A 23,704-nucleotide genomic window follows, 5' to 3' on the forward strand; every position below is an offset into this window, starting at 1 on the left:
GGAGCAATATCCTTTTGGAAAAATTGTTCTTGTTGCTTTCTTCTTTTCTTTATCAAAACAACAATGGAAAAGCGAAGCTGTTCTGCACCCTGTCCTCAACACTAGCCAGTCAGGTTTTTGGGGCACTTCCCATTCTTGTTCTCATACCTTATGTCAGTAACTCAGTCATTACGGCAGGGATCCATTGATATTTTGGATGTATCTCATCCCTTCATAACATCTAAACTCTTCTAGCCCTCGCTAAACAGAGGCATCCATTTCCCCTCAGATTACTAAAAATATAAAAGCAATCTCCCGGCACGCAGAACTTTGATCCTCCACTATCCATATCTGCAAGTAATTGCAGCAATTTGGAATTTGCTTCATCAGCAACAGCTGGCCATGGGAAATATGGAATTTAAATTTATGGAAGTTTTCATGGTTGACGTCTAGATAAAAGGAATGCAGGAACTCAACTCTGAAAAGGAAATCACAGTGGATCTTCATGGGGGGAAATGTGGAATACAGTAAGGCAGAAGAGTCAGAATAAAGTTTATTTTTATGGAAATTATACCCAAGAAAATGTCATTTGCATCAAGCTAAGCATCAGTAAGCGCAATGATTATTTTAAAAGAGCAAAGGCACTATTATCTGGTATCCAGTTGTTGCCATTTGGTTACTGTAGTTCACATTCTTGTACCAATTAAAATAGTTAAAAAAAATTTTTTTTTTGAGCTGCTTTAAATGCTTCATTACAATGTGCTCTGTTGTATCTTTAGCTATAATGCTAAATAGAAGAGAGGAGTTTCAAAGGCTGCCAGCAATTAGTTTACTAATTATGACAACTAACTGCCAAATTTATTACTTGGAAGAAAAAAACCAGGGAAGGGATCATGAACATATTTGGGCTGAGCCTGGATTAATGGCTTGACAGTACAGAGCAGGGGAGGGAGGGGGACTGCTTTAACGAACAGGAAGATGAGGCATTATCAAAGCAAAAGCCAGATAAAAAGGTCTTCGAGAAGGGGGTCCAAAAGGTAATGTGAGAAAATGTCTCAATCTAGTCCCTTCCTGATTCACTCCAAGAGGGGAGAGAGAAGCTTATTCAGGTTTGCAAGATTCTGTTACTATAGATTTACAGTAATAGTACTTACTACCTTTCCAGTTCCAGTCTCTTTCAGATGTGTTATCCTTCTACTACCTGGTGGATAACCTGTTCTATGAGACATGAGAATTGAAGTCCAGCACATCCAGAGAGCAAGAAATGGGAAAGATTGCTTACAATTATATATTTAAAGTAGAATGATGACACTGTTTCTACCTTCAAGAATTATTTCAAAACTCAATTTGTGAGTTCAGAAGCCAACTGACCATTTAATGTACAGTAGAGGTCCTTAATGTTAATGTTGGAACATTGTCTACATGGGTCCTTTCATGGGACTTGTTTTGGAAAGAAAATTTGAGACTCACGTACAATCATAATACAGACACACTTCTCATCCAGGTCATGTCCTTCACCAGATGGCTTCTTTCGCATTCGTGATGCTTTCCTACAGTTTTCCTCTCAGAGAAGAATAGCCATCATAAACCAAAGATTTATCCAGGGAAGCTGCTTTAGAATTGTAAGAACCAGCCTTCTCTTCTCTGTCCACAAGGCAGACATCCTCCTGACACCACCTGCAGAAAGAAGAGAGGAGAAAGCCTTCTACCTTCAAATTAAGACTGGATTTCCCAGTTTCAGACCCAGTCTATCTCAACGTTGCTTCCTATTGCTATGATTGAAAGGTGATGGCACCTCTTGGCTACCAAGACAGGTCTGTGACAATCAACATTCAATTGGAGTACATAGCAAAAAGCTTTGATGGCCTCTTGCCTTTGGGACTTAGATCAGAAAACTGGGTAAACAAAGTTGAGCATTTTAAGCAACTCTATAAATAAATTATTGTGTACTCCAACACCCCCCCTCCCCCAACCTTTTGCGTATCAGGGATTGGTTCCATGGAGAGGTTTTTCTATGGACCAGAAGGGGCATGGTTTCGCATGCTGCCTGCATCCCGTAAGTGGGGCTTCATTTGTTTGCATGGCCCAGTTTCTGGCATGCTGTGAACTGGTGCCAGTCCACGGACCCCCTGGTGCACCCCCTTGTTAGGACAGAGGTGAGTGATTTCTCCAGAATCCAGGAATGGAACTTGTTCACACAACCAATTAGAAGACTGCCTGTATCTTAAGGGTGGACAGGCCTTTTGGAAACCAGGGGGCTGCCTGAGTGTGTTTGGGTGATGGTGGGTGGGTGAGGTAGATCACTCCCAGGGTGAAAACAGCTGCTGTCATCCTTCACTTTGACTCCTATTTCCATCCTTAATGTTTAAAAGGAGGGAAGACAAGGGGGAATCCAGTTTGTGCCACTGAAAAATCACACCTAAGTTCAGGGGTGCTGTGGGGAACTCATCGCCTCTGCAGGCACTAAGGCTATCAGCTGCTCTTTGTTGAGTCTCTATTCATTTTTCCTCTGATCTCCAATCAGTTCTCTGGTCTCATGATAGGTGCTTATCCTATTCAGGTTGCCCTTTCTCAAATTTCAGAGGAGTTGCTCCAGCCATATGGCAGAACTTTCCCTAGTTAATGAATGCAATCCTTTGGGTTTCTCAGTCTTTGCTTTGCTATTAGATGTAATGGATACCTCTGAGCAGCGTAGATGTTTGTGGCTGATGCGCCAGCCCTGGCGGCATGCTCCAGTAGAAGGACTCCTGTGGGAATTAAAGACATAGTCTATGGTCATTTCCGATTCATTTTCCTAATGAGATCTACCCTGTAACCTGAATCAGCTCTACATGACCACATGGGGAATTCTCCACTGTAGGGAATAATTTGCAAGCTCCCTTTAAAGTCTTCTGATTAATCCCCATTAGCGGCATTTCAGGAACCACTTTCCCCTAAAGAAAGGTCTTCCTGTTTCTCCTTTTGCCACTGCGAAGCTTGGATTTGGGAGAACAGTTCACAGCATGAGCTATGGAACTAGGAAAGAATCCTGAGCCTGTTAAAGAATCAGAAGCATGCCTAGGAAGGGGAAATATCAGGATGCAACAGCTAAAGGCGACAAATGAAAGGAAGGCAGTCTAGGCATGGCTGAGCTCCTGACTTAAAACCCCTGGGGTTGCACAAAAACAGGGCATCCCATTTATAGAACAGAAGACTAATTTTGTTGATGTTAAATTTAAACCCATTGTGGGTTTTCCTGCCCCCTTGATCAATTCAATCTTGCACTATTATCTTTGGTGTTTTTAGATTTCTAACATTAGCATACACCATTCCCACCTTCAGTGCTGCACATATCACCAGCTAGTTTTGCTGATGCTCTAATTAGTCTGCTTGGCAACAGTTGTGGAGCTTAAGACTTCCGATTTCTGTCTGCTCCATCACTGCAATGAGCCTCTTTCTACCTTCCTCTTTTTGGTGTGTGTGTGTGTACATAATCTTTTTTAAGCATTCATTCAAACTCTGAATGCTGGTTTGTTTTAGAGGATTATCATTCAAAGTCTTTCTGAGCAACATTCAACAATCTGAGATGAAGCAAAAGATTTTGAAGCAATTCTTTCCCTACCTTCATAGATCCATGCCAGAGTATAGGCAAAGTCTCTCGCTGCCAGCTGCCAGCCAGCTTCTCCCTTTAAGTCCATTCTTCGAACAAACTGCTTGAGTTTTTGCAGATTATTCTGAATTATTTGCACAGAAGCCTGCAGTTCGGACTGCTGGGTAGCTGCCTCCAACTTGGCCTGCAAGGAAATCCCCAAGTAACAGAACAAATACACATAATAACTCACAGTACCTCCGGCAAACAAAAGAGGTTAGCTGCTACTTCTTTGAAGATAGGATACTCTATTCCCACCAAGAGTGTTGCAAAAAAAATAAGGATAGGTTTAGTGACACCTCCAAATGAACTGGTGACCTAAGCACCTGTGGAGAAGAGTGTCACAGCTTTGCTCAGGCTAAGGACTGGGCTGGTCTTTTGAGGGTTACGTACCCAAAATTGTGGGTGGGACTACCAGAACCAATCTTAAATTGTTTGCATTTAGCTAAAATTTACTTAATACAATGCCTCCACAATCATATGTCAACATTTTTCTTCTGATACCTTAAATGTTGTTATGGAATTGTCATTTTTAGAGATCTCTAGGTTTGCCTATGCTTTAGATTTAAGATCCCTGGATTAGTTTCTACTTTGGCAAATGGTTACATTTTTCACCCTGAATGTGGGCAAAATAAGTAGTGCGGTAAATTTGGACTGTGCTACTTAAAAGATTATTTTCTGTTAACAAGATGAATAAACCGCAAATTACAATGAAGTGTAGGGGCAATAGCAGCACATCAACATCAATAAAGACCGTCTCTTTTTTACATGAGGCCGAGTGAGCATGTTGCTCCTACCAGGCACATCTCAAATTTTAACATTTATAGGTGGTGTGACAAACTCGCGTATTGGTGCCAACCTGGGCAGTGCAGAAAAAGACATCCAGCACTTTTCCTTGGCTCTTGAGAATGCAGCGCAGAACATCCAGGGACAGGACGTTGGTGGTTCCCTCCCAGATTGAATGTATCTGGTGATGAAAAAGAGGCAGAGCTCAAAGGCAGAACAACAGTTGTCAGTCATGACTTTACAAATGTACCCTTAAACACTTTCCTTTGTAAATGGGTTTGTTTCCAGATATTTGGAACTTCTCCAAGCATTACATTCTGTAATTTAAGGAAATAAAATGTCCTTTAAACTGAACATTTGTCTTTGAAAAGACAAATGTTCAGTTTAAAGGACATTTTATTTCCTTAAATAAGAACTTTCTGAGTATTCAGAGGCATGAAATATTCCCCCCCTTTTCTTCATAATCTCAGAACTCTGTGATAACAAAATTTATGTCAGGAAGAAAAAGTGAAACAAAGGAACTAAGGTGTAAATTTCTCCCTGAAATAGCAGCAGACTGCAAGAAAGAAGAAAGTAAAACATGCAAAAAAAAAGTCCAGTGCTTCTTTACCTGGGCATCCCGAAGAATAACAGGCAGTCCTGTGTCTTCCATGACACCCTGTCCTCCGAAACACTCCAAGCCTTCCGAAGTCACAGCGATAGCCTGAAACACAAACTGACTTGTTTACACATCCGACAAATATGCCATGCTCCAGATACTTAAATGATTGAATGTTTTGGCTTTTGTATTTTATCTTTTGCTAAGCCACATTTGCTTGAGGATTCGGTGACTTGTTTGCTTATGGTCTTCAGGAAACCAAAAAACCAGGAACCAGAGTAGCTCCTCTTCTGGCGAATCCATTTCATTCAAAGGCTTCTGCCTTCATGAGTTTGTGACAAAAACTGATGCCTTTGAATAAATGTTAGGGAAAGAAGGGCTGATCTGATCCTGTAAACCAGGGTTTTCAAACTCACGTCGTCACAGTGGTGTAACGTGACGTATCGGGACTTTCTCCTCCTTTGCTAAAGTTTGACAGCCCTGCCGTAGACTCAATGGCCAAAAAACCTGGTCAAGAATACAACAGCCTGCACAGATATTTCCTCATCCCCTATTAATATCTGCCCTGTATAGGTGCCCTTTTGCCAGTCGTGGAGACCGCTTTGCAATGGCATCAAACTGAGCGTGACCTGCTTTGCCGTATAAAGTTTAGCGAGAGGGGTGAGCAGCCTCAGCATGTGCTTCTCCTCCTCCGTCGCCTTCTTCGTTTCTTCCAGGCCAAGCAGTCTCGCCAGCTCCATCGCCAGGAGGAACGCTGCTTGGCTTTGCACCTGCAGAAGTGGGAAGGGAGTTCGTCTGAGTAAAACCAGCATTTTTTGAGACTGGCAACTTCCTCCCTTCCTCCTCTTGCTCCTCCCTCTGCAACTACCCGGAGCAATAATCACATGGCAAACTACAAACCACGATTTGCGGGTGGCAATGGCAGTTTCCCTGTGTGTGGCAAGTTCCTGGACAAATCCCTGCAGTTCTCTTGGAAAGGTCTTCGGAAGTGATTTGCCCTTGAGTGCTGCTGCTTCCTAGTGCCCAAGGTCATCCCGCTGGCTTTTCGACTTCAGGCTGGACTAGAACTCCCCATTTCCCCTACAGCAAACTGCCTCTCCTTCCCTAGTAGGTTAAACTTTCTGAATCTTACATGCTTCATCCTGTTGTTAAAGTTCTCCAGTTGTATGCTACTTTCCCTACACTGGCATTTGATTCTAAATGATAGCAGGAGAACATGCTGGAATCTTTCCCAAGTGCCCCTGGCCCAAGAGGCCATGTGCTCACCTCCATTCGTGCCAGAGTTTGCATATGCAAAGGGTGATCCTTGAGGGGTTTTCCAAAGGCTTCCCTTTTGGTGGCGTAATCCCGTGCCAGGTCAACAATTCTATGGATGGGAGCAAAGCCAGGCACAGGGATTAACTTTCTGCTATTTCCCAGAATTTAATTTCATTCTTTAATTAAAGCAAAAAGTCAGGGAATCAGTATGTAATATTATATACTCGAGGGATATAACATTAATATAATAAAAATGCTAGGAACTTCTTCCTCTGTCAATCCAACTTCTAGGTAGCAAAATGATTTCCATTTCTCTTTATACAGACTAAAGCAGGGGTCTTCAAACTTTTTGAACAGGGAGCCGATTCAGTCCCTCATGCTGTTGAGGGGTCGGACCGGCTGGATGGGCATGGATAGGTGGTTATTTGACTGGGTGGGTGTGGCCAATTTAGCAGTTCATTTTGCCTTCGTCCTTGCTGTACTTGCTCAACCCAAGGAATCTATTTAGTTAAGACACCCTCCCCCCCAAGGGAAAAACAGCAAACTTTCTTGCCACTTGCCTAACTTCATTACAGCAGCATTCAAGCTCCTTAAAATAGGCCATTAAAAAGAGAATAAAACAACTGTTTGTTGTTTTACACACCCAGCCTCCAATGGTGAATTAAGGAGGGATAATGATCCCTCAGACTATAATTTGAAGAAAAAAAATGAACAAATTTCTATAAACACTGCACATATCTTCCTTTGTAGTGCAAAAAAACATGAAATAATACAATATTTAAAATGAAGAACAATTTTAGAGCCGAGGTGGCGCAGTGGTTAAATGCAGCACTGCAGGCTACTGCTAGATCAGCAGTTCAGCGGTTCAAATCCCACCGGCTCAGGGTTGACTCAGCCTTCCATCCTTCCGAGGTGGGTAAAATGAGGACCCGGATTGTTGGGGGCAATATGCTGACTCTCTGTAAACCGCTTAGAGAGGGCTGAAAGCCCTATGAAGCGGTATATAAGTCTACTGCTATTGCTATTTAACTAACATAAATATACTACTAATTCAATGGGAAGTGTGGGCCTGCTTATTTGGGATTACAGGGCTGAAGGTCTTTTAAGCTGGAGATTTGACAAACTGATTTCTTTTTGCCACATTGTGTATGTGTATATATATATATACACATGAAAATCTCCCAAAATTGTTCCACAACCAATTTGGTGGATGTACTTTGTATATGGGAAGAATCAAAGCAGTGGATGAATTCTCTTTCAGGCGTTATACTGCGGTTGCATTTGAATTAGTGATAGCCAATTTCAGCTGATTTTGACATGGAGACATGACACCCACCCATCCACTCACTATTTTAAAAGCCGTCCCTTCCATACTCACCCACCAGCCCTGGATCACATGGCTGTGAAAAACATCTGAAAGGCTGTTTTTAAAGACTTTAAAAAAAATTTAAAGCACTTATTTACAAACTGGCAGCTACTTTTCATCCCACCGTTCCAAGGGCTGGATACTTTGCATTGGCGGGCTGTATCTGGCTCACGGGCCGTAGTTTGAAGATGCCTAGACTAAAGAAACAGCCCTTCCACTCAGGAACATGCTGCCAATATTGGAGAACAAAATTGGTATTTTCCTTGGCATATTTTTTTTGCTTAAAACAAAATTTGCAGATAGGTGCTTGAAGATGTCAAAACGCTTAATACACCTGAGTGTTCCTTTACTTCAGGTCATCAGTAAGATGGCCAACATTTTCAGGTGACATCTCCCATGGCCTCTATGATAGCCTTTAGGGCCAATAATTGTTTTAAAAATAAAAATAGCCCTTCTCTATTATGCCCCAGACATAAGTGAAGCCCAATTTATGGTCAAATCTCTGTGGAAAAGTTAGAAAATGTGGAAACTGAACTGCACAAGAGTATTCAAGTAGCAATCTGGAAGACAGGAGACTCCAAGCTTCATTTTCAAATTGTTAATGCCAATTAAGCTTTGCCTAATTATCCTTCAGAAAACAGCAGAATAGAATTGATTCAAATTTTGCCCAGTTCTTCCTAGCTGCTTCCACTTCTCATGGGGTGGACTGAAAATCACCTTCTCATTTTCTCAAGTACAGAGATGGTATTATAGATCCTAGTGATGTTCAACATGTTGGCAATGCAAGCTATCCCCTGGCCTTCTGCAGAGATCTGAAAACATAAAGAAACAGTTTTAGACCACAGTATCTGGATGGGGACTTGCCATTGTGCACATGATTATTGGATAGAAGATCCCCCTTTCCACTGTATGATGTACCACTCTCTTAACTATTTTAAGTTATATATATTCTCTCATTGCTTTAATCTTTTATAATATTTTATCAGATTGTAAGTCATCCAAAGTTCTATAACAGCAAGATGGGCAGCATAAAAAATTTAGTAAATAGAAGTAGTTCTCAACCTACAACCATTTGTTTCGTGACCGAAGCTACGATGCCACTGAAAAAATGTGTCTTACGACCAGTGTTCACATTTAATAACCATTGCAGCATCCCTGTGGTCACACAATCAAAATTCAGATGTTTGGCAACTGGCTTATATTTATAACAGTTGCAATGTCCAGGAGTCGTGTAATCACGACCTTCTGACAAGCAAAGTCAATGGGGAAACCAGATTCATTTAACAACTCTATTACTAACTTAACAGCAGTTATTAACAAGTGTGGCAAGAAAGGTAAATAAATACTCGATCACAATTTGCTGATAGATGCACAAAAGAGAACTATTTTGCCTGTCCCTGGTTCCTAAGATTTTTGATACATTGCTTGCAAGTCTCAAGCTTTTTTTGTTCTTAACTATAAAGCTAATATTTACTTAGTAATCTAATCTTTTCAAATAACCTGCACCAGACACTAGAGGTGAGGATCTTCCCTTGTGTAACTTTTCCACTCCAAAGAAGTGTTCATGCAGAGCCTGAGCAACTCTTACGTTATGAATGCTTCAATCTATAATCGTTTTTAAGACTACACTTGAACTTGCTGATATAAATCCATATGCTAGCTGGGGAATTCTGGGAACTGAAGTCTACATATTCCAAAATGGCCAAGCCTGAAAAACACTGGTCCAAGTCATCCCCTCCATCTTGCTGATTCTCTCCTTTAAAAATTAGCAGCCCTCCCTGCCCAACTGCACTCTCTGCACTCAATGTACTGCATGGAGGAAATGCTTTCCTCCGTGGTTCCTACTAGATGTGCTCGAGCTCCATCCAGCAACAGCTCTGCAGTTGGCAACGGCCTCGTGCCCATCTTCTCTTTCAGCCTCTCTATTTTTATGCCGTTCAGCTTCCCATCCTCATATGTTTTCAGGTAGAAGAGAGAGAGGCCTCTGGAGCCCTGCCACACAAAAGATGCTAGCGTCAGACCAAATAAACCGAGCTGGAATTTGGACATTACACACAATTACTTGCAAGCAGCTGTTTCATATTCCTTGGGTTGATCTGGGAATCTGACCTGTTTTATCTGCCCATCAGGGCCCACGATCCTTGCCAGGGTCAACGTCATGTCTGAATCAGCCGCTGATGTGAACCATTTGAAACCGTGCAGGCTATAGGAGCCATCTGGAAGTTCCCGTGCAACAGTTTCTGTTCCACCTCCTGGGGAAAAAAATGTATTCTTGGGCCACAAATTTCCTCTAAAAGATGATCAAAGACAAGTGATTGATTAGTTAGATTTTGATTCTGCTTTTCATTCATGTGTTTATGGTGACCTTCACAACCCCCTCTTCCTATTTCCCCAGCACAAAGCTGTGAGACTTCTAGAGGTAGTGCCTTCTCAAACAAACCTTTTATTACAGCCAGATCAGATACCAAAGCTTAAAACACCAAAATGCCTTTTAAAAATTATTAATAGTTAGATTAGCTGGCAGCACAATTTCTCAAGATATGTTGTAAGGTTTCCAGTTTCATCAGGGGTATTAGGGTGATTTCTGTGTGAACAAGGTATCTGATTTTATCTGCCATCTATGATTGCAGAAGAAGAGCATTAACAAATAATCTAAAAGATGATCGCTTGTAGCCATTGTGCAAGTTGTAGTTTATGGACACCCCATTCCCCTTTTTATTGAATAGCATGCATAAAGCAAGCACAAAATTCAAAACATAGCAAAAAAAGAAACCCCACAAAACTTGTCTGGAAAACAAGCCTAACATATGAATGTAACTTCTCTAAATGCAGACTGTTGAATAAGTCAGCCTACCCGAATACACTCTTGTTTACTAAACTCTATTATTTCAGAAAGAAAAAATTGGGTCTCCCGTGTTGCACGCCCTTACCAACATCAGAGCCGCCTTTGCGTTCAGTCATCCATTGGCCAGAGATCCAGAATGTCTTGGGGTCACTTGATGTCAAATGAGCATAGGCTTCCTCCAAGGGTTTTGGGATACCTAAAGACTGTTGGAGTTGCAAGCAAGAGACAAAAGGCAGGTACTGTATATAGATGGGTGCAGAGACGAAATATCTGTCAGCCTGCCTTCAATTCCTATATGAGATGGGTTGGCACGAGCAAGAGGACTAAAAGTACATGGTGGTCACCATCATAATCAGGGGGCCTATTTGCAGCTACTTAGTCAGGATCCCTGGCACAGCAGAGCCATGGCTAAAGTTGCTGAGCAGCAAAGGTAGGCAAGGGAGCTTCTCCAGAGATACTACACCCGCAACTCTGAAGGGTCATGGCCTACGGCAAGCTCAGAGCAGGACAATCACCAAGACCTTTGTACCACATGGAACACGGCAGAGAGGAACCAGGCCAGAATCAATTCCTGCTAGCACACAACGTTCTGAGCTGGATTACCGTAACCCAGGCAGCCACCCAGCCAGGGGCTTCCAATTAACAGACGCAGAGGTGCCCCAATGCTTCCTTCTGAGGCAGGGTGCCTTGGGTTGTTCTCCTGCGTGGCTCTTTAGGACTAATGAATGCCAGAGGAATTGGAGTAAACATCTGCAGCCCCGGCTATAAAATCTCTCTGGTGGAGGCTTCCTGATGCCTGGAAGTGACCCCTTACAGGCTAACTTGACAATTACTCTTGTCCCTTCAGTTCTGGGTGCTTCACCCATTCACTGCCTCAACCTTGTCTAGCCTTGTATCTGCAGAAAGTCAACCGGGGCTCAGACCAGCCTGGCCTTTGACTTCTGGGTGTAGTATGTCTCTCTTAGCAAATCAGGGTGTGCAACCACACTTCTGCCGACCCCACCCACAGTAGCAATAGATACGCAGCAGTTGAAGGATGCTGTGGTCCAAACAGCTCTTCTATTCCCCCATGATCTCGGCAGCGAAATATTCACCTCTTCCCTGTCAAGACTATTTCGAGATCCTGTTGTTAAGTTGCATCATGAACTGGGGTTTATTTCACAGGCCCAATGTCGCTGTATGGGCTCTGGGAATGACAGGACATAATTTATTATTTATATTTATTGAAGAAAATTTAAATGGTTACCCAAGTCATTCTTGATGATTCTGGATGGTTTGCAAAGTAAAATGATCTGGAATTGGAGCCAGATCCTAGGAATGTTGCTTGGGGGCGCGTGGCGGGCAGAATCCAACCATCCTTCAGGGAAATTTTTGGTGGTGTAGATGTAAAGAGCTATGACTATTCAACAGGTACAAAATGGCTGTGACTTTTCAATTTGTTAGCATAAGACAGAGGGGTAGGAGAAACGACGGAGAGATTTTTACAAATGTTACTGAGGACACCCGGAGATTTAAAATAACAAAAGCAGTCACTTAGTTCCCCCTTTGCAACATTAAAGAATTACCTCAATTACTTTTTGTCAGCTTCTGCTTTGCTGCTGCTTCAGCTGCCATGAAACGGGAAGGGGGGGGGCGTGTATGTGGGAGGGTTTTACTTGGTGTGCTGGAGGACTGCTGGAGGAATGTTCTAGGATGTACCAGTCGTTGGGATTGCGCATGCGTACGTGTTTCCCGCCTGCATCAACGGCCTTCACATTCCATCTTGGCCTGTCTTTTTGAAGTTATCTCACACCTGACAATTGAAGGACTTATGATTGGACTGGAGCTTTGATCCTAAGGGGGGGGAACGGGCTTTGCTATATATCAATTGCTTTCGCGCCATATTATTCAGATTTTGCTTCACTGCTGCTTGCTTACCATTTATAATTAGTAAAAGTACTTTGGATTTCCAACCCATGGAGTCTATTGGTCTTCTTTCCTAGTTATGGAATGGAGTGGGGCGTGACAAGAAGCAAAATCTGAAAATATCCCTTTCCAGGAGATTTTACGTCTACCGAGAAGGGAAATAATGTCTTCTCCGACCAGAGAGGAGGAAGGCGCCGTTGGAGGGACGGATTCCAGTGAACTGGGACCTCCCGACCTTTCTTTACACCAGCCCAGCCCGTCTGACCGGCCGTTGCACGAAGATTTATTTCAACTGCAAATTTCCAGTCAGCCTGAACCTTCCCCCCTACCCCGTTGGTCAACTTCAGTGGGGCAAAGAGAAATAGAGACAAGCTGGAATGCTGGACTCACCCAAAAACCTCCTCAACAGACTTCGCTGGAGCCAGGGGCCGTGAGGAAACCTCAGGCGGGTGAGTTTCATGAATATTGGAGCCAAAGGGGCGATGAAGGGGAATGGAGAAGTTATCAGCACCAGGGCCCTGGGAGACAACCCCCCCGGAGTGAACTACCTGATTATTGGGGTCAAACATTTTTGGAAGAGAGAAGGGGAGAGGAGGACAGAGACTGGAGAAATTGGCAACGTTACCCACGCCAGGATTCTCCCCCACCCCCCCCCTCGGCCCGCATCACCCCCTGCGGCTAGAGGCTTTGCTGACCAAAGGGGACCTCCACCCCAGGCTCCCCCCCGAAGACATCGTATGGCTAAAATCCCTCCTTTGCCTGTGCGTTTTAATGGGGCTTCGGCTAGCCTCGCCTCCTTCCTCATGCAGGTTTTTAATTACATGGAGATATATGGCCGGGACTTTGAATCTGACATTTTAAGGGTCAGGATGGTCCTGTTATCTTTGGATGGTGAGGCGGCGGCGTGGTCGACTGCTTTGCATATGTCTGGTTCTCCCCTCTTGGGGAATTTCAACCGTTTTATGGCAGCTTTCCGTCGACGTTTTGATGACCCGTTGACCGAGAAGCGAAACAAATTGAAGTTTTTAACTTTTGACCAAGACGACAGGCCTGTCGCCGAATACATCCAGGAATTTCAGTGTCTGTCTCAGTACATGAGAGGCTGGGGGGAGGATGCGATGCTGGACAGATTTGCCGAAGGCTTAAACCCTGAAATTTATCAACAATGTGTTAATCGTAACCTGCCGAGGCGCTTAATCACTTGGTTCAAGCATGCGGCTGACGCTGAGCTTGACTTGATTCGTTTGCGATATGCCACTGAAGAAAAAAGGAAGCGGAAAGAAAGGGCTGCCAAGGCCCTCCCCCCTCCTGCTACTCAAGTGCTTTCCAAACGCCGAGGCGACGCGAGAGAGCCCCCTTCTGGCCCCTCCAGACCTTTAACATGTTTTCGCTGTGGCAAGCTTGGGCACACCGCCCCCCTCTGTAGGGCGAAAACACCTCTCTCTGCCCAACCCCCTCCCAGACGTGAGGAGAAATCTGCAAGAGGCTCTGAGAGGAAAAAGAAGGAAACGGCTTTCGCTGGAGAAACCAACCCTCCTCCTCTGGCCCAACCGTTGAAGGATGACGCGGATGCTAACTCCTCTTCTTCTGATGACTCAGATGACGACGCTTCCCCTCGCTGGGTGAGTTCAAACAAGGGGCCCCTTCTGCTCCCTATTGTATTAAGAGTTCCTCCTGAGGGACCACCTGCCACCCTCCTAGCATTACTGGATTCCGGCTGTTCCCGGTCCATGATCAATCCGGCCATGGTTGAGAAATTAGGCCTCAAATTGCGCACTTTGAAAACCCCTATTGTTTTTTGCCAGATAGACGGATCGATTGCAGGGGGGGGGCCCGCCCATTTTTTTACTGAGCCTTTGGAAATGACAATGGGTACCCACACTGAATTAATCTCCTTTGTGGTCGCACCTGGCATGGACAGACCACTTATTTTGGGCATCCCGTGGCTCCGGAAATGGAACCCCCACATAAACTGGCGGACAGGCCGCTTGCGTATTCGCTCCAAAGTGCCTCCTGTGGGGGAGGGCTCTCCAACCCAGCCTAACGTCACTGACGTTCCTGAGATGGCCGCTAGGGGGCAGGAGAGGATAGCAGGAGAGGAGAAAATTCCGAAAGAATATTTGGATCTTAAAGAAGTGTTCAGCGAGCAATCTTCGGACATTTTACCCCCACACAGGCCCACTGATTGTTCCATTGACATTTTGCCCGGGGTCAAACTCCCCAAACCCCGCATTTACTCCATGTCGCCCAGAGAAATGGAGGAGATGCGTTCTTTCATTGACAAAAATTTGAAACGTGGTTTCATTGAACCGGCACGACCCAAGGTGGCGGCACCTGTGTTATTTCGTGAGAAGAAAGATGGGTCTCTTCGTTTATGTTGTGACTTTAGAAACCTTAACGCCATCTGTTCTCACAACCTCTACCCACTACCCTTGATGAAGGACTTATTGGCACAATTGGGGAAGGGACGCATCTTCACAAAATTGGACCTGCGAGAAGCTTACTATAGAGTACGCATCAAGGAAGGGGACGAATGGAAGACCGCGTTCAACTGCCCCCTTGGTTGTTTCCAGTTCCGGGTTATGCCTTTTGGCCTTCAGGGGGCTCCTGCTGTATTCATGCAATTTATTAATGAGATCCTACACGACCACCTCTATAAGGGCGTTATCGTATATCTGGACGATATCCTCATTTATACCCGCACTTACGACCACCACGTCAATCTGGTGCGCACTGTTTTGAAGAAACTCCGTGCTGCCAACCTGTATGCCAAGTTGTCTAAGTGTGAGTTTCACCAAACTACTATTGACTATCTGGGCTACCGTATCTCCCCTGATGGCGTTGAGATGGACCCTGAAAAAGTGAAGGCCGTCACTGAATGGGACGCTCCCAAAACTCGTAAACAGTTGCAAAAGTTTTTGGGTTTCGCTAATTTCTACCGTCAATTTATTCCCTCTTTTGCCGACATTGCTCTACCCATTACTAATCTGCTCAAAACAAAAGGCGACCCGAGACCAAAACCCAGTAAGCCTTTGGACTGGACCATGGAATGCCAGGCGGCGTTCGAAAAGCTTAAACGCCTTTTTGCAGCTGAACCAGTTCTTAAACATCCTGATCTCGACCAGCCGTTCGTTGTCCAGGCGGATGCCAGTGATGTCGCCGTTGGGGCCGTTCTCCTACAAGCCAATGACCAAGGTAACTTGCAACCTTGCGCGTACACCTCACGTAAACTCACTGACACGGAACGGCGCTGGGCGGTTTGGGAGAAAGAGGCTTTTGCAGTCCGTTGGGCCCTCGCTACTTGGCGCCACTTCCTGGAAGGCTCTAAGCACCCATTTGAAGTGTGGACTGACCACAAGAACTTGGAAGCGTTGCGCACACCGCGCCGTCTCTCCCCAAAGCAGATGCGTTGGGCCCAATATTTTAACCGTTTCAATTTCACTCTAAAGTATATCCCGGGGGGAAAGAACTTCATGGCTGATGCTTTGTCCCGGTTACCTCAGTATAATTGTTCCAAACTGAGTATCGTCCAACCGCTCTTGGCAGCTCCGGTACTCACACGTCAACAGACCAAGGCTCAAAAGGACGTACCTCACGATCTGCTTTCTGACCTCAAAGCAGCTCTTCCTCAAGACGACTGGTTCCTGAACCATCGGGACGAGTGCACCATGAGGGAAGATCTACCGTGGATTGGTGCTAAATTATACATCCCCGCTTCCCTACGTCTTGTGGTCCTTCGTCGCGCCCATGACTCCAGGATGGCGGGTCATTTTGGATTCGTCAAAACTTTGCACCTAGTGAAGAGACAATTCTGGTGGCCCTCTTTAAAAAAGGACATTGAACTTTATGTTTCCAGTTGCCCGGTTTGCGCTACCGCCAAAAAGCCACCAGGGAAACCACACGGCCTTCTGCAGTCTGTCGCTCGCCCGGTTGCCCCGTGGAAGGAGATTTCTATGGACTTTATTGTGGAGCTTCCCGAAAGCCAAGGGCACACCGTCATCTGGGTGGTTACTGACTTGTTCTCCAAGCAAGTTCACTTCGTGCCTTGCCACAAGATTCCTTCCGCCAAGGCGTTGGCTAAATTATTCCTATTTCACATATACCGCTTGCATGGGGTCCCCGACCGTATTATCTCCGATCGTGGAGTCCAATTCACATCTAAATTTTGGAAGGAGTTCCTCACGCGCATTGGCTCCGCCCAGGGCCTTAGCTCCGCCTACCATCCTCAGACTAATGGCGGCTGTGAACGTACTAATTCCGTTCTTGAACAATATTTACGTTGTTTCATCAATTATCAACAGGACGATTGGGTGGACTTGTTGCCGCATGCTGAAGTGGCCTATAACAATTCGGTTCACTCCAGCACGGGTTTCACCCCTTTCCGGGTGGTTTACGGCCAGGATTTTGTTGCGATCCCCGAACTGCCTACGGCCCAGCCTCAGGTTCCTTCCGTTGCTGACTGGAGTGAACGTCTCAGTCGCCTTTGGCCCCTCACTCTTTCCACCTTGGACGCTGCCCATAAGGCTCATAAGAAGCAGGCTGATAAGAAACGCTCTCAGCCTTATGAGTACCACGTTGGGGATTTAGTATATTTGTCCACAAAATTCTTGCATACTACGCAGAAGTCTAAGAAATTGGGTCCCAAGTATGTTGGCCCTTTCCCAATTGTGAAAGTTATCAATCCTGTGTCTGTACGTTTGCAATTGCCCAAACATCTCAACCGGGTCCATCCGGTGTTCCATATCAACCTCATCAAACCAGTTCGGGTCTCCGACCTCCGGCCCGCAGATGCCCCTCCACCTGCTCCGTTACTTATTGATGGCGACCGTCATTTTGAAGTCCGGGACATTCTGGACTCCCGTCGCCACCGTAATCGCATCCAATACCTTGTGGCTTGGACACATTTTCCCCCCTCCCACACGGAATGGGTTGATAAGTCCCACGTTCGTGCCCCCCGCTTACTGCGGAAATTTTATGCTTCGTATCCCGACAAGCCTTGACTTTTCTCCTTTCCCTCTCTTGCTTGTTTATTGTTTGTCTGTCTTGTTTGTTTGTTGTTTTTTTTTTCCTTCCAGGCCTGACAGCCTTTTTCCGGGGGACGGCCGGATGTCAGCTTCTGCTTTGCTGCTGCTTCAGCTGCCATGAAACGGGAAGGGGGGGGGCGTGTATGTGGGAGGGTTTTACTTGGTGTGCTGGAGGACTGCTGGAGGAATGTTCTAGGATGTACCAGTCGTTGGGATTGCGCATGCGTACGTGTTTCCCGCCTGCATCAACGGCCTTCACATTCCATCTTGGCCTGTCTTTTTGAAGTTATCTCACACCTGACAATTGAAGGACTTATGATTGGACTGGAGCTTTGATCCTAAGGGGGGGGAACGGGCTTTGCTATATATCAATTGCTTTCGCGCCATATTATTCAGATTTTGCTTCACTGCTGCTTGCTTACCATTTATAATTAGTAAAAGTACTTTGGATTTCCAACCCATGGAGTCTATTGGTCTTCTTTCCTAGTTATGGAATGGAGTGGGGCGTGACACTTTTGCTGCTCCGTCAGTCATGGCTAGAGGGCATCCATAGGAAGCAGAAAAGGGCATAAAAATATACATCTTGGCAATCTGATAAACACGGCTGCGAAAAGAAAAATACATAGGTGTACTTGGCATGCCTCCCCAAACTGCCTATGTGGCAGATTTGAAATACTGGAAAAGAAAAAGGACTTCTGAGGAAGCAGTTGGTAATTGAAGTTGACTCCATGGAGAGCAGAGCCCATGACTGCCACAAAATGAGGAAGGAGCCAGCTTCTCAGAATTCCTGTCTGGAATTCTGAACAAAGAGGGGACCTGGGATTGCCCAACATGTATTCTGGATAGCAGCTCCCCACCAGGAGACCAGAAGAGAATAGATTCCCACGGGTTTAGAGCCCTGGGACCCAAGCCATCTTCTGTCAAGCTGTGGTTTGCCAGCTTCACAAGGAGATTGGGTTTGCACCCATCCTTTTTAAATCACATCTGGAAACTGCTGAAGGTTCTTAATATCCAAAAAGCAGTTACCAATTCAGTTTATTGTGGTAGTAGACCAGTACAAGCAGAGTGGTGTGTGTGTGTGTGTAAAAGTTATCATAGTAGATGATAAACATTTAAGACAAAGTTAAAATACATTTGCAAAAGACCTAATATCTATAAGTGAGAAGAAGCAGGATGGACAGGTTTCTATCAATCTTTATTATGGTCACAGACCAGCACAAAAATTAAACATTAAAAGAATGTTACGGAACAGGGAAGTATGTAGTAACATATTACAACTGATGGTAAAATCATCAGTGGTCTGCCTAATTTTAAAGGCAAGAACCGTAGCAAAACAAGGCTGCGTTCAGGGCTACTATAATATGCCAATCCAATAATAGTACGGTAGTTGTATATAAAAGAGGCTGGAATTTCAGGGATATTTTATCTGGTACATAAATCTTTATGGAGGAGGCAATACAACAGGACATGAGGGATAGTTTCACAATCTCAGTTCATATGGAATCTGTTTATACTGGCCCTTCAGAACTGCTTGGGCAGAGGATGGCAATATGTTAGGGTCAATACCAGTGGTGGTCATGTGACCAGGTGGATGTAGCTGCACAATTGACTCACACACAATGTAAAAGCAGCTGGACTTCACATAAAATGTCCCCTGCAACAAGCAGGAACCTGACAGACAATCAGGCACAGCTGATCGTCGGGATTTCTTTTTACTTTTTAAAGCTTTTTTTTTTTTTTTACTACCGGTTCGTAACATTTCACCCCTGGTTAATACCCTCTGAAATTTAGAGATGTTTGTGCAGAGGGCCCTGCCTACTGAAAAAAAATGTACTTGGGTAAAGCAGACAGGTCCTGTTGATCAAGGTCTTTCCAGGGTTCGTTTCTAACTGGACCATGCAAGCAAGCCAAGCTTCATCTGTGCATCCGTGGGATCTAGATAATGCATGAAATCAGTCCCCACTCTTCCCCACCTTGGGTTTCTGGAAGAATAGTTTTCCATAGAATGGTGTCCAAAAGGTTGGAGACTGCTGATTTTATGGGTCTAAAGACCAAAATACTTAAATTGAAAAGAAAGGACTATGAGGTTGGATTAGTTGGTTAAAATATATGTTGTTGTTTCTGGTGTGTCTTAATGGACTTTAATCAAAGTGGATTTAATCAATTATTATTAAACAAAAAAACCCACCAAAGATTAAGCCATGCTAGGAGCCAAGAATATGCAAGAGATAACCAAGCAGGTTCACATGGCTTTGCATGGCTCCCATAAATACAGCAGTACCTCCAACAGGAATATCTCCTTTTATAACCTTCAGCCACAAGGTTCTCCTCAGCAGAGATGTCCTTCAGCCTCTTCCAGGCTGGGGAGGTGATCACCTGGTCCACACGCTGTCCCCAGGCATCAAAATGCAATAATCTGGGTGGGTTTAGCTCACACTCACGGCCCAAGAAGTCAACTTCATCTCTCATACGAGCTCCGAACCGTTCCAGGTCAACGTTCACCTCGGCAAACACCTACAAGGTCAATGCATAAATATGGAACGTGAAGAGGTGGTGGGACAGGAACCAGAAGGTAGCTTTGAAAGGAGCAAAGTTGAAGAGCTGCTGATTTCTTTCTTATTTGGCCAGTAGTTTCATCCAACGTTGCTTCTTCAAACAAGCTAAGTTTGTGGTTAGTTCTCAGAACAACCAAGTCGCCTCTCAGTGTCTTTCCTAAAGAACACTCAGAACTTTAGCCTGAGTGGGAATCTAATGCATGAATTGTCTTTGGGCAGCTGGAGGAAAATGTACATTAAATGTACAACTTGTCCTTGAATATTAAACATTTGTTTGACAACAGTTTGAAAGTTATGAAGGCCTTGGAAAAAGTGACTTATAACCTTTGAGCTACTGGTGATATGGCTGATTTACTTATGGTGGAATATTACAAAGTGCACCACATTTGTTGTACATAATGATTTCACAATTTTCAGGTTGCACTGCATAAGGTAAGGGTGGTAGAAAATGTTACTCACTCAATGTGGCTGAGCCAGAACTCCAAATAGCCACCGTGGCTAATGGTGTGAAAGCAGTATTACAAGGACCACAGATGTTTAACTTGTAGGTGCTACAAGTTAAGTATGTTTTTGTATAATCATTTGTTTGCAATGGTATTGTATCAAATTGAAACTCTATTGCTGTAATCTAATGAGTGAATTGGATCATTGCTGTTTTTTTCAAGGCTGCAAATGTGTATTTCCAGTATCAGGATGCTAATGTAAACATTCTGTTCCATTCCTGTTTGCTTACTATCTCCCTCAGGCAAGCAATGGCATCAACATATATATGCCAAAGGTATTTCCTTAAATATTTTTCCTTTTGATAATGTTGCATTACACAATTTGTCTGAATAAACAGCAGAGACAGCATATTGTAAAGGTAGTCCTCACTTAATGAACGAGGATCAGTGAGCGTTCAAAATTATGACAGGGTTCCAAAAAATGGAAATATTGAAGTTTTAGACTACTTCAGGAAAAACATTCCAACTCTGCCATCATAACTCTAAAAGGAGATGGAGCTCTTTTCATGGAAACTCAGTTTACTCCCCTCCCCCCAACATATTAAGTTCCTAATTAATTTCTACAGATTAATATGCCAGTTTTCTTTCCTTCTCAGCATGATATAAACTTTCCTGTCCTATTTTGCAACCTCACACCATCTGGCTGGGAGGAAAAAATTGTACAGTAGCACCCCTTTGAAGAACGTTGGAGAGGACAACCTTACACAAGAGGCCTCTCCTAGGACTTAAGACCCTGTCAGGAAGGGAGGAAGACTCTGTTTTCTTAATCTTTGGCATTAAAAGGGTGCAAACTGTGCTTGGAAGAGGAATGGAAGATGCTAGAGGATAAAAGCTACCCTTTAGCTGCTAAGGCAGCTCTAGTCCCAGGACCAGGGAAGGGTTCCCCCACTCCAAGTATTTTAATTTGTCCCCTCTTTCTGCTTTTTGCCCCAGCAAGTGCGGGGCAGGCAGCAATCCCAAATCTGAGACGCAGAGAATTGGAGCTTTCCGACGCGGTTGTCACTCTCCTAGAATCCTCCGGCTGGAAGGGGCCTCGGAGGTCTTCTAGTCCACCCCCTTGCCCGGGCAGGAGTCCTCGTTCATCCATCGAGGCGGTTCCCGCATCCTCCAGTCCCTATCTGATCAAGGGACCTGGCCAGGGGCCGGGGGCTCAGGAGTAAAAGCGGTGGGGAAGGGGCCACGCGCGGAGAAGCGCCGAGCCAGCCCTGCGGCCCCCACCGCCCAGCCCCCGCCTGGCGCTCACCCACCTGGGCAGGCAGATGGGCTCTCAGGTAGCCCTGGAGCAGGGGGTCTTCCAGGTAGGGGTTTCCCATCCGAGGCGCCTCCATCTTTGCCGAGGGGTCTTGGAGCGCTCCGCTGCCTCCCGCTTCCCGCAAAGGCTCCCGCTGGAAAAGTGCCACGCTCCCCTCGCAGGGCGTTCCTGCATGGATTAGGGATAGGCGGGTGCCCCGGGCAGGCGATCGTCACGGTTGAGCGAAGACGCGCGTGCGAGAGAAAAAGACCGCGAGTCTTCGGGCACCTCTTCCATCCCCGGAGCTTTGTCAGAACGGTTCTGGGCCGGGTCCAAAAGAGGCAGGTGGAGTTCGGGGACGCCTAGCGGTCGTCAAGCAGGTCTTCGGGCTGTTCTTTGCTGCTGGGGGGCGGGAAGCTCCCCAATTCATCCTCTCCTATGGCAAAAGAGCCGGGCAGTCTCTGCAGTGCCTGAGCGAGCGCACGGCCAGCTCCCCGAAGTTCGCCAAAGGAGGAAGCGAAGGGAGGCAAGGCCACCCTTGGAATATCGCGTCCAGGTTTGGTTCCCCAAGATGTAAAAAAAAGATGGGGAGACAAGAGTGCAGAAGAGAGCAACCAAGAGGATTAGGCAGCTTCTCTCTCTCTCTCTTCCTTTTGAACATCAAAGGTCTTTTCATTTTATTTGGGAGGCGAAAGATGGCCCGATTGGTAAAATTCTGGGGTTTCTTCTTCTTCCTCCTCCTCATTCTGACATCCTTGATTCTCTCCCTCATGTAAAAACCAGATCAGAGGGAAAGCTGTTTGCACATGCTCTATGGAACTGTTCTCTTAAATAGGGAAGGTTGTTGATTAACCATCAAATAAAGTTCTATTCTCAGCTCAAGCAAGACAAAAAAAAATCAGATCCAGTTTTAGTTGCTGCAATATAAAAAAAAATGTTGAGAGAGAGTGCAGAGAAGAGCAACAAAGAGGATTAGGGGACTGGAAACAGAAAACAGTTGCTGGAATTGGGGATGTCTAGTCTGGTGAAAAGAAGGACTTGGGGGGAGGGGGGCATGATAGCAGGGTTCCAATATTCGAGGGTCTGCCACAGAGAAGAGTTGGGGGTCAACTGCAATAATACACGGGCAAACAATCGATACAAACTCAAGGTCAAGCGCTGCAAACTGGATTGCAGAAAATACGACATCAGCCACAGAGAGGTCAAAGCCTGGAATGCTCTACCCGACTCCCTTGTTACATCCTCAAACCCCCAAAACTTTAACCTTAGACTTTCTACTGTCGATCTCACCCCATTCCTAAGAAGTCCGTAAAAGGGGGCCTGCATAAGTGCACCAGAGTAGCAATAGCAATAGCAATAGTTAGACTTATATACTGCTTCATAGGGCTTTCAGCCCTCTCTAAGCAGTTTACAGAGTCAGCATATTGCCCCCAACAACAATCCGGGTCCTCATTTTACCCACCTCGGAAGGATGGAAGGCTGAGTCAACCCTGAGCCGGTGAGATTTGAACCGCCGAACTGCAGAACTGCAGTCAGCTGAAGTAGCCTGCAGTGCTGCATTTAACCACTGCGCCACCTTGGCTCTTAGAGTGCCTTCCGTCCCTGTCCTACCGTCCCCATTTATTCGTACCCATTTCCTGTGTTCATGTCCATGTTTATACTTATGGCTGTTATCTCGTACATGTTTGACAAGCTAGACAAGTAAGTAAGTAAACAAACAAACAAATCTATTCTACAAAGCAAGGGATGGAAAACAACCAAGGAAACCTACACTAAGGTAGCATTTTCCTGACAATTAGAACAATTAACCAGTGGAACAGCTTGCCTCCAGAAGGTCTGAATGTGTTCCAGCACTGGAAGTTTTTAAGAAGCGATCAGAAAACCATTTGTCGGAAATGGGATAGGTTTCCCCTTCAGTCAGCTGTTCCACTGATTAATTGTTCTAACTGTCAGGAAATTTCCCTTAGTTCTAAGTTGCTTCTCTCCTTGATTAGTTTCCACCCATTGCTTTTTGTTCTGCACTCAGG

The 23,704-nt window shown here is 45.1% G+C and overlaps 1 protein-coding gene across 1 annotated transcript; it reads right to left on the minus strand.

Moving 5' to 3' along the window:
• Positions 1–719: 719 nt before the first annotated feature.
• On the minus strand, positions 720–21,994 carry LOC116516452 (acyl-CoA dehydrogenase family member 11-like). Its single transcript, XM_032228935.1, has 14 exons — positions 21,694–21,994; positions 19,670–19,902; positions 17,902–17,992; positions 10,545–10,662; positions 9,724–9,866; positions 9,460–9,606; positions 8,332–8,426; positions 6,258–6,357; positions 5,621–5,761; positions 5,004–5,096; positions 4,467–4,574; positions 3,581–3,752; positions 2,660–2,726; positions 720–1,656 (listed from the first exon to the last, which is right to left on the minus strand). Exons 1-14 carry the CDS (start codon positions 21,772–21,774, stop codon positions 1,530–1,532), a joined length of 1,716 nt encoding a protein of 571 aa, XP_032084826.1. The 5' UTR covers positions 21,775–21,994; the 3' UTR covers positions 720–1,529.
• Between the last annotated feature and the right edge of the window lie 1,710 nt (positions 21,995–23,704).

This window comes from Thamnophis elegans, chromosome 13 (assembly GCF_009769535.1).
Source record: "Thamnophis elegans isolate rThaEle1 chromosome 13, rThaEle1.pri, whole genome shotgun sequence".
NCBI classification, from domain to species: domain Eukaryota; kingdom Metazoa; phylum Chordata; class Lepidosauria; order Squamata; family Colubridae; genus Thamnophis; species Thamnophis elegans.